The sequence below is a fragment of the Suillus discolor genome (assembly GCF_016758755.1).
Source record: "Suillus discolor strain FC423 chromosome Unknown F5147scaffold_17, whole genome shotgun sequence".
Lineage (NCBI taxonomy): Eukaryota > Fungi > Basidiomycota > Agaricomycetes > Boletales > Suillaceae > Suillus > Suillus discolor.
In genome coordinates this window covers 77,623-87,969 of record NW_024541264.1, presented here as the reverse complement: position 1 = coordinate 87,969, position 10,347 = coordinate 77,623, and the positions used below count along the sequence as shown (strand labels likewise).

The following is a 10,347-nucleotide window of genomic DNA, read 5'->3' as shown; positions in this document are numbered from 1 at the left end:
GCCGCCAGATGGGCATCCGATCCCCAATGATATTCACGACAGGAGGATCTGTTGAGTTGGCGACCCCGTATTAGTATCATGTCCAACATTCCCTGCCTGGTGCATATAGCTAGATCAGTTATCTTGCCATCCGACTACTAGTACACGGTTGAAGCGTCTAAAGATTAGTCCAGCTTGCATTCATGGTGTTTGGAAATCATGATCGATATCGCAAAGACATTATGTCCATACAGTAGCGCGCGTGTTGATCCTTCTGCACGAGGACTTGAGTTGTAAAGGCGCCGGCTTCTCACAATCGACTAGCTCCGGTTTCATCACCTCGACTTACTAGAGTCTCACAGATTTCCGTCTTGTCTAGTCTTGCTCTTGTCTGTCCTTACCCTGTAAGCGACGCTCGCTCTGCTCCCACCACATCGTCTTATGTTCTCGCATTCTCTCGCTGCCTAATATGAGTTCATTTTTCAACTGGTGGAGTGCACGCTATACCACGGAAGTACGATATCCAAAAGAATCTACTCTGATAGTCACCAAGGAACAACATTCGAACACAACCAGTGTTTTCCTACGCGATTTTGTGGAGCGACGATGCCCATCACTCTATTCGGAGTTCCGTCCCGTATGGTGGTTGCCCAAGTACGCCAAAATATTATTATTATTGAGTTTACAGGTTGTTCATGCCAACTCAGCGGCCATATGCAGACTCTCTATTGCGTCCTCGGAGATTTTTCAGCCAGAGATAAGGTGGTGTATAAACGGTGATGATGTTCATGCGTACGTTCGACAATGGACTCTAACGCAATAAGTTAGGACCCTGCTCCGCCTGCTCGACGGCGGAACCCTGTAAGTTCATTTCCGGCGTCTGCTTTCGATGATATGCTTCATATCAACTAGGGGTTTGGACTTCACACCGGCGGATGACAGCCATTTGCCACCCGACACTCCAATCATCGTCGTCCTGCATGGGCTCACAGGAGGTATGAAGACTTCTACATGATAAACAGCTGGAATCTAATCATCCAAACCTTCTCAAGGTTCATACGAATCGTACGTGAGAGCTATTCTCTCTCCCGGGTGCGTGCCGGTCCACCAGGGCGGACTCGGATATCGTGCAGTCGTGGTTAATTTCCGCGGATGTCAGTTCCCATTCTGAATGGACCCACACACATTGTCATGGATGTTGATTGTCCCGCAGGCGCAGGTGTCCCGGTCATGAGCCCACAACTCTACTCCGCTGGCCATACAGATGATCTCCGTCAAGCTTTATTCTACATATCTCATCGATATCCAGAAGCACCTTTATTGGGACTATCTTTCTCTCTTGGAGCGAATGTTATGACACGGTATGTCGCAGAGGAAGGTGAACGTAGCCGTTTGAAATCAGCATGTGTTCTCGGATGTGTACGTGCTTCGCAGGTTTAAGCTTGAACTGTGACAATTTCATTTATCAAGGAAGCCCTGGAATTTAGCGGCGAATTCTTCCAAGTATGTCCAACATCTTTCTTACGGATCCGTTTACTGACACCGGCCAGGCTCTTGACGACGTATATTGGACGTCATGTTTACTCGAAAGGCATGGGCCGGAATTTGGTTAATCTTCTGAAGCGGCATGTTAGCACGTTTGCATCCGATCATGAGGTCGCTAAAGCTGCCGCTGTGACTATGGCCCTCACTAAACCCACGATCGATATGTTTGACGAACACTTCACGAGAATTGGTGGTGGTTCCTCGCCTCCTTGGCCCTTCGCATCAGCAAATGATTATTATGAATATTCATCAAGCCACAATGTGCTTAACAAGATAAAAATCCCACTCCTGGCCATCAACGCTGCAGATGACCCTGTGGTTCAGGATGTGCCAATGGATGTGGAAGGTAATGGGTGGGCAATCATGGCCCTGACACCCTGCGGCGGGCATCTTGGATGGTTTGAATCAGACAAGGTATGGGGAGAGATCAGGCGATGGATCAAGCGCCCGGTGTTTGAATGGCTGCGTGCAACAGGAGAAGACTTTGTTCGTTCACCTCCACGTTGGCGACCATTGCATGAAGAGGGCGGCTTTATCAAAGAGGTTGGCATCGACAGGCTGGGGTGCAAAGAACTAGACGGAAGCGATGTCATTATGGGTACAGAGGGAGAGTCCGGGTTGCTGGCTGGGTTGTAATTTGAAGAAATAGATATACTGTCAGATTTCTTATTTTATTCTAATCACTATCGCTGAAATGCACTCCATCGTCATCGTCATCTTCATGTGCGCGCAGCTGGCTCCTGTCATACTGGCTAATATCAACAGAAACGGCGCCTTCTTCCACGAAACTGTCATCATCGTGCTCCAAGTTCTTGTTCTTCTCAAATAATTGACGACCTGATCAAAAATTAGAAGGATGTCGTCAAAATACACTGAACTCCGAATTACCAGTAGGTCGAGTTGCTGCACGTTTCCATTCTTCCCTTTCTTTCGGCGAGAGTGCGCGCAGCTTTTCTTCTTCATCTTTCGCCTTCTTTTGCGTCATCTCGCGGGTAAATTTAATCTTCCATGCCTTAAACGACTCCACTGTAACTGGGGTTCCGCGAGTCCTCGCTTCTTCCGCCTGGTAATGTGAACTCCTTGTTGTCCAAATAACACGCTCGACTTTACCTCAATTGCCAGGCGTTCCTTTTCTGTTTCCTCAGCCATGAGTTGATCTGCCCTTTTACGAACGAGGGACGTCATCTGTTCTCTAAGATGAGAGACAAGAGTGAATGTCATGGCCATGCCAACATTCTCTTCGCCCTATCGGATCACCATAAGATCCGTCATAACATCATAAAAGATCACCCACAACTTCCGTAAGACTGTCTAGTAGTGCTTCGTGTTCAGTGTCTTCGAGTTCACCCTCGATCGCTACTAACGTCAGGTGAGGCAGGCTGTCAGGGTATTCATCGGGGTAATGGACGGATAGCTGTAGTTTGACTGTTCACAAGGTTTCAGGACTATGTAATAGTGAGGTTTGACGACAAATCTTACAGGGGTGGTCGTTATCTATCGTTTCATCAGGCTCGACATCGATCTGGATCTCCCTGTCCGAAACAACTTGGTAAGGGTCTTAGTGAACTGATTTGTAGTCAAGATCGGTAAGGACGAACTGGACAGCTCTGTAGGGTATATGGATTCAAGTACCTAAACATGCATTGAGCATAACGTGAAGCTCTGCAACAATAGGAATAGACCTCAAACTCCTCCGTAAGAACCTCTGCGGACATCGTTGTGTTCAGGAAATCGTCCGATTGCCGACCATTAAGGTTTTTGACCAAATATGGACAATGGTGAAAAGAGTCCGAAAAGCGTCAAGCTTTCAAACGTTTCGTTGGATCCGACCCTTCTACAGCGGCTATGTCCTGGCTACGAGGAGTAACATCTGCAGTACTGAGCAGTACTGCAAGAGGAGTGTTCTCTCAAAGACCTAAGTTACCAGTTCGAATGCTCTCCAACGTCCGTCACCCACCCGCTATGCTCGATAGAACCAAAAATCAGGACCGTGTTTGGACGCAGGCTATCTGGGATACTATAGACCGCACAGCAGGAACAGCTCAAAAACAGAACCTACCAACCCCAGATGAATTATGGGCTGAACGGAGTCGGAGTGCAACTTTCAACCCTCCAGCTGATCCGTACACGGGTTGGTTCTCTAGCACTCTAGGTCGTGTTCTCGGCTGATCTCGACCCGTCCAGGTAGAAGAGTATTTGTGAACGGAGACTTGGGTGAAGCATTTAGGAGGTTACAAACGCGTCTCAGACGGAATCGTGTGATGCAGGAGGTGTCGCGGCAAAGACGACATGAAAAGAAGGGCGTAAAGCGGAGACGCTTAAGCAGTGAAAGGTGGAGAAGAATGTTTGCCAACGAGGTATTCATTTTTTTTTGGCCATGCTCTCTCAGGGTTGTGCTCATGCTTGTGTAGGTGCGGAAGAAAGTGCAACTTGTTAGCACTATACGTCGTCGTGGAGCCTACTAAGACAATCAATGCATTCTCTTGTCCTTGCGATCAGTGTCCCTGGTGTCTTCATATATATTTCTCTGGCGGACTCTTTCCCCGCGGGACGTTGACGTGCAAAATTACATACCTTGCCAACCTGTTTTTGGTATTATAATGATTCTTCTTTCATCAAACAAAGGCCGAAGCCGACGTTCGGTGCGTGGCGATTTGTGAAGTACCAAATTCTCGCCGTTTCTCGCCCTTAGTGTTCTAGGTCTAGATTCTCGACCTCGTTTTGCCCACTCCTCTATCAGTATACATAACTAATCTGGGAACAGGTATAATCAATCTAATAGTCCGAGTGACGAGCCTCCTAGTACCAGCCCTTTCCAGCTCCTCCATCTAGGGGGAATACTCTCCGGGGATGCATTCTTGTCCGACTAGTGCCGTCGCGGGACACGAGGCCGCCCCTTCCGACCTCATGGCTGCCACGACGAGCGATTAAGTCAGAATCTATTGGTCACTCGTGCCGTGTGCTGATATCCTGAATCGAGACACGACTAGCACGCCTTCCGTACTTCATTGCGAATCGGTTCGGTGCCGTTCAATAGAAACTTGCCGGCTCCTGGGACTAGATATGTGGCGTGACCACATCGCTGCTGTGAATTGGGGCCCATTTGGAGTAAATGCAGTGGAATGCGTGTAAGGGTGATCGGAATGCTCGGCGACCCTACGGCCGGCGGTTGCGCACTCACTTTGAAAGGTAAAAAGGCTGCCTAGCGGCCTCTCGATATTCTCTTGGATTTCACGACGCATGTTGCTGCAGGAAGGAACGCGATCCCCACGCTACATAGGATGATGTACAAATTTTCTCTACATAAGAAGCTCCCACCTGATGACCAGACGTCAAGTCAATAGCACAATCATCACCGCGACTACTACTAAAACGCTCCTACTCATCCCCAACATTCCGCACCGGAGATGTGTCACAATGTTCGTCGGTGCTCTGATGTTGACCCGGTCCCCGGATTGACCTGCTTCTTTCCATAGATCATTGATGGTCGATACCACACCGAATGTAGCCACTTCATTGCCATGTCGACAAAGTTCCAGGACTGCCTGCGACCACATTGTCTCTTCAGTTCAAGACATGTCCATCTTATAGGTGTGCCTCTCGACTGTTTCCCATTTGCAATGTATTGACTTGCTCGAAGCATGCAAGTCACAATCTTGCATACGGCTAATGGCCCTGCCCACCAAGAATCCTATTCGCATAAGCCCTTCAAAATGCGGCGACTGTGTCTTAAAGACCAGAGATGAAGTAATGCCAATGGTCCGAGTTTCCGGGATGCGATAGTGGGTTACAGTTCAGTCCCTGACATAGATATACCATAAAACCGCTGCCTTAATGCTGACGGCGCTAGCCCGTATTTAACTTACTAATTACTGGAAGGTTCAATATTTTGCAATAATGTAATCATGCTTTTCGTGTTCTCCGGCATAATAATAACCACGTGTCCCACGGTAACGCCACTAGTGAGATGATCATGCCAAACTCGTCACAATTGACGTTGTTGTTCTCGGTCTGCACAGACTACTCCTTGTACTTTTCGTCTAATCCAACTCTGGCCGGCCGCGTACAATGACTATCGAACATCTATATAGGGCACACGAGAAGGTCCAGACCAACTATATAGTTTGATACCTAAGAGCCGACTCCCCGCTCGTCCTGTTTCATCGCTTGTTCTGTGACTCGTTCACAGTTAAAACTTTACGCTTATGGCGTGGAGAGCTCCTGATAATCTGAGATTTTACATACAGGAAGCGCGCCTCGTGTCCATCAATTGGAACTCATCTCAGCCCAGCGTTGACGCCGCTTTACATGCTCTTCCCCGCCGATACAGGAAACTAAGAGCAATCCATCCACTTCGGCTCGCGCTTTTCAACCAATATTGTCAAGACTGTACGAATTCTCATGCTACGGCTTTTCCGGGTCTGAAATTGATTTTAGGGACAGAGGATTTTGTTCCGTGCGTGTCGCTCGGTGAAGAAGACGAGGATAAAGAAACGGGCGAACGCTTCACGGTGCCTTGCCCACCTTTCTATCAAGTTCCGTCTATCAGTCTGGCCCGGGCTGATAGCCTCAAGCGGTAATGATCATAAGCTTGACTTTGTGCCGTTCTAATTGTACTCGAAGATTGTTCACGTGGATAGATCTTCTCCCGCTCGAAACCGTGCGACGAGCCGTGCATCTCCTCTACCCTGAGACGAAAGCTTGGTCTTTTGCTTCTGACGCAGATGATCCGGATCACACCATCTTCAAATGTATAACATGGTCCCAACTAGTGGATCATGACGATGAGCGGCATTGTCGGAATGCCATGAGTATCTTCATTCAGCCCCCTTGGGTCCTCTCTGGCCGTGATCTTGACCTATTTTGCAAACGTCAATCAGTATGGACGGCTAACAATTTCGAAGCATTCGCTGCTAACGTATGTCACCAGTTCTTCGGGTCATCCTCGACCCCGTGGCACGAGCGTCCTACTACAGCCCATGAAAGGCTATGGTACAAGGTGAGACGCCGCCGTTCATCCCAATGAGTCACGTACTCACGCCACCCACCAGCTATGGGATTCCTGTATCACTAGAAGCTGCCCATGGTTTGTCGTAAGCACTTACACGCATTGGGTCTTTGGAGTATTCTCGAACGGTGAGCTGGATTTAGTCACCTACCTGTGTTTTCCGCTGAGCCTCGGCATTCAGGGTGGACTGCAGCGTTTGTTTCTCCAGTGTATAGCCATGACTCTCACGACCCATCTGTTTTACAACTCTTGTTATTCTGGCTTTGTTCAGCAATGGGGCTTCCTGGAGGTTGGGTGGTCCCAGAAGTTCGAATTGAACCAGCTTATCCTAGTCATCATCTCACAGCCTCAGCCTCCGATCTCGCCGTCACTGATAAGTCGATATTTACCCTCTGGGATGGAGATGACTAGATCCGCGCCATTCGATTCTATTTGATTGAAGCAGGTTGCGCATGCGCGCTCACTATTATTGTAGGTCTACCGATCTGTTGTTTCCCTTCCAGTTTGAGAAGGTTACGCCGAGTGCTTCGTTTTCATCTCAGCCTAGCCACGACGATAACTATCCTCTAGTACTCCCGATCAGTTAAAAACAACCAAGGCACCTACGGGATTTTCAGAGATCTGGTGATTGTAATTCAATGTAACGCATCCCAAAAATAGATGGACAGTAAATCACTATCAGTTAGAATTCCCGATAAGTATGTCTCCCACAAAAAGACTTCGCGTCAACATTACGCCAGAAATTCTTTTGCGTGGCCGTGAGGTAGCTGTAATCATTCTAGCTAAGATCCAAGCGGCCTATTATTTTCTTTGCTGATTCTGGGATGGCTCTTTCCGGCTGTTCAGCAACGTGCAATGGTGTCTTGGCGGGCGTATTACCCCCGTATGATGAAATTGGTGTTCTGTTACTGGTGCCTGCGGGGGGGAAAGATGCCGATTGCGATAATAGCTGTGGAACCTGAGAGAAAGGTTCATAAAGAGTTGGGCGCAGAGAACTTGTGGGAGGGGAAATCTGTGAACCCTATTCAGACCGTGCAGGGTCAAAACTACAGTGGGTCATCAAACCATAGTTAAAGGCGCTACATGAGGCGCGTTCTGCATGTCTTGAGCTGAATAATATTCAAGCAGTATGCTCAAGGCATCTGAGACGTACCAGAATTTCTCAGTTATGATTGGTAGCCAGTTCCGATCGACCTACCTGAGACCTTGGCTATGTCATCTTCTGTGAACCCGTAATATTCAACTGCGAAGCGAGAAGCATCAGGTGAAGCGGGTTTATGAGAAGGAGGTGTCGGAAGGGATGCTGAAGGCGGAGATGCGGAGATTCGGGCATCCAGGGACGCTGAATGAGGCCCATCAACAGCTCGCTGCGCCAGAACGTAGCAAGTACATGCGATGATACGAGGAGGGAATAAGATGCATAATGGTGTCCGATAACTGGCACACGAATTGAGACAAGGATTCGCCTCTGTAAGTTTGGGACGACTGACTTACGAATCATGAGCAATACTCCACGCGTAATCGTGAACTCGAGTGTCTTCCTGGTAGGCATCGAAAAGATCGATTAACTCGGCGTGAGGGCTCGGGGCTACGAAATCAAAGCAAAGTGCCTCGAGGAGGACTTCTTCCGTGAGAAGAATAACGTTTTGTAGTTGATCGACTTCCTGTGTATAGATGAGCTCAAGTTGGAGCAACGAAAACATGTTACATGCTGGGCTCTCGCTGTGTATGAGGGAGACATCTTTCCCTGTAATCTTAGCCTGACACACTCTTGCGACGTCGCGAAGCTTGCGTCCACATTCCTCCGTCTTTGTTGCAAGGAATATACAAGAAGCCGCCACGTCCTAGAAGGAACGTCGTCCGCATTATCTAGAAATTGTGAGATAAGAATACCTGTCTGTGATAATCTTCCATGGAATATCTCATAAAAAAGCGGTGAAACCAGGTCGCGGCTGTGAACATGGCGGAAGTGGGCCTGCGGAATCAAACGGACGTGAAAAGAAGATCAAGAGGCAGTAATTGACAAAGGGCTAACAGTCCAAGAGAAGAACCCAAACGGAACAAAAATTCGACGCCCCTAGATCGATCATACAACTCCTTCGCGACCGTGTATGATGATGTGACAACACTCGGGGTCAGCTGGAGAGCTGATATCGGAAATACCCACTGAGATTGCATGATATGATGTTGTCTCCCAAAGGAGAGGCAGGAAGGAAGCAAAGAAGTGAGTTGGCAAGGACGCCACGATTCGATTGCCTAAAGATCACGTAAAGCTGTGCAAGTTCTAAGATGGGCCCCCCCTAGCGCTGTTTCGTTCACTGCCTCCGAGTTGAGACTCTGTGTAAACTTGCTATTGTTCTTAAATCTCGCGTGAAGTAGGTGAAAGTATGCTGATCACCCGAGAAGTAAAAAAAAAAGACTATTCCATTCACAATTTAGTTCGGTAGCCCTGGTATTGTATTAGTTTTATTCTGTCTCCGTGACACAGGTTAACAAATCCCGCGTTCGGGGACAATCAGAATTACAGCAAAGCAGATTCTCAAGTCAGATGAGTTCTTTCCCAAGTTTACAGCCGCGGATATGCATATCCCTCACTGTACACAGCGAGGTGTGCCTCGTGCCGCCTGGACATTCATTCCTCTAAGTAACTTGGAAATCAACGAATCCCCCCTTGCTTCACCATTAATTTTCCTTATTTCCGCTTACTTCGCCACTAATTGCACTTGGCTTGCTTGACATGTAGAATTATTAAAAGCATTTATGATTTTGTCAAAAGCGGGTTCAAAGTACTTGTGACGTGCCTGTCGCACGCTTTCTGATTCCGTTTGCTCTTTAGCTTGTAATTCCTGAACTTTAACTAATCCCCATCAACTGGCGGTACTACTCACTGTGGGGATTATCCTCCTTGTCCTCGCCGCCTACATGAGCAAACGGTTACCAAATAATTACAATAGTGGCGGAAGTCGCTCCCTGGTCGCCTTGACCGACTTCGCATCCGTTCCTATGCGATGGCAAACACCACTTGCCTGTCAAAATGATCAACAAAATATATCTTCATAAATCACTACAACAATCATCAAGATCCGTCAAAAAAACATATAGTGGAAATTGCAAGGAAATGTCATATATCCATCGATCTTTCCGCACCGCTATTCTAATCACCGATCATCGATGCATCTTCATCGCCATCGCCCACAGATACCGACATAACATACTCCCAACACCTCTCTGGACCTATCTATTGTACAGCCTCTACATCCTCTGGATGTCAAACCTTATCTGCCTTTGCCTGCCTGCGTGCAGGTCGGACAAAACGAATCGATGAGACGGTCTGCAACATGGTCGTCAGCATTGAATACGACATGCCCCCATAGCGTTCAAGCCTCACTAAATTGTTGGGGGAACTGCCGACTATGACGTATCAAAGGATCTAGTCAGCTTTCCGACCCTTGCAAACAAGCACCACGAGGTACCCACTATTGCCAGCATGTTGTCGTGCACGAAGGCGGCACGCAAGTACTTGGATGAGATGAGCTAAATTTGCAATAACGATCATCGCATCGGATCTAGAGGCGTGTGAGCAGTATGTTTTCAATGTTTAGGTCTGTAGCTGACCATTTCATCGGCCTGAATAGCGTCAGCCACGGCAGAGACATCGAACCGAATATGCTCACCAAGTCGAAAACATGACCGCAATGGCTGTATGTATTACGGACTCTGGATAGAAGACAAGGACCAGAGTAAGCAATGACACAGATCATAGGTCAGGCATTGACCGACCTTCGCCAGTGACACATGGAGGAAGTTGGAGAATG

At 48.0% G+C, this 10,347-nt stretch overlaps 6 protein-coding genes across 6 annotated transcripts; 4 read left to right on the top strand and 2 right to left on the bottom strand.

The window, feature by feature from the left end:
* Positions 1-448: 448 nt before the first annotated feature.
* F5147DRAFT_573551 (AB-hydrolase YheT) lies at positions 449-2,160 on the top strand (the record flags this gene model as incomplete). Its single annotated transcript, XM_041431161.1, has 8 exons — positions 449-633; positions 687-755; positions 808-840; positions 892-974; positions 1,032-1,133; positions 1,193-1,398; positions 1,454-1,482; positions 1,530-2,160. The coding sequence occupies 8 exons, from the start codon at positions 449-451 to the stop codon at positions 2,158-2,160; spliced, it is 1,338 nt and encodes a 445-aa protein (XP_041294737.1).
* Positions 2,161-2,180: 20 nt separating this feature from the next.
* F5147DRAFT_89587 (RWD-domain-containing protein) lies at positions 2,181-3,312 on the bottom strand. Its single transcript, XM_041444452.1, has 7 exons — positions 3,207-3,312; positions 3,123-3,156; positions 3,004-3,069; positions 2,819-2,949; positions 2,635-2,769; positions 2,413-2,587; positions 2,181-2,361 (listed from the first exon to the last, which is right to left on the bottom strand). Exons 1-7 carry the CDS (start codon positions 3,237-3,239, stop codon positions 2,201-2,203), a joined length of 735 nt encoding a protein of 244 aa, XP_041294736.1. The 5' UTR covers positions 3,240-3,312; the 3' UTR covers positions 2,181-2,200.
* On the top strand, positions 3,311-4,403 carry F5147DRAFT_89633 (uncharacterized protein). Its single transcript, XM_041444453.1, has 3 exons — positions 3,311-3,655; positions 3,709-3,881; positions 3,936-4,403. Exons 1-3 carry the CDS (start codon positions 3,370-3,372, stop codon positions 3,987-3,989), a joined length of 513 nt encoding a protein of 170 aa, XP_041294735.1. The 5' UTR covers positions 3,311-3,369; the 3' UTR covers positions 3,990-4,403.
* Positions 4,404-4,662: 259 nt separating this feature from the next.
* On the top strand, positions 4,663-5,449 carry F5147DRAFT_89715 (uncharacterized protein). Its single transcript, XM_041444454.1, has 3 exons — positions 4,663-4,943; positions 5,001-5,115; positions 5,165-5,449. The coding sequence occupies exons 1-3, from the start codon at positions 4,932-4,934 to the stop codon at positions 5,305-5,307; spliced, it is 270 nt and encodes an 89-aa protein (XP_041294734.1). The 5' UTR covers positions 4,663-4,931; the 3' UTR covers positions 5,308-5,449.
* Positions 5,450-5,729: 280 nt separating this feature from the next.
* F5147DRAFT_573089 (uncharacterized protein) lies at positions 5,730-6,943 on the top strand (the record flags this gene model as incomplete). Its single annotated transcript, XM_041431136.1, has 5 exons — positions 5,730-5,913; positions 5,962-6,100; positions 6,148-6,523; positions 6,576-6,660; positions 6,714-6,943. The coding sequence occupies 5 exons, from the start codon at positions 5,730-5,732 to the stop codon at positions 6,941-6,943; spliced, it is 1,014 nt and encodes a 337-aa protein (XP_041294733.1).
* A 367-nt stretch (positions 6,944-7,310) lies between these two features.
* On the bottom strand, positions 7,311-8,710 carry F5147DRAFT_771666 (cyclin-like protein; the record flags this gene model as incomplete). Its single annotated transcript, XM_041441271.1, has 6 exons — positions 7,311-7,544; positions 7,598-7,674; positions 7,731-7,969; positions 8,027-8,376; positions 8,426-8,507; positions 8,568-8,710. 6 exons carry the CDS (start codon positions 8,708-8,710, stop codon positions 7,311-7,313), a joined length of 1,125 nt encoding a protein of 374 aa, XP_041294732.1.
* Between the last annotated feature and the right edge of the window lie 1,637 nt (positions 8,711-10,347).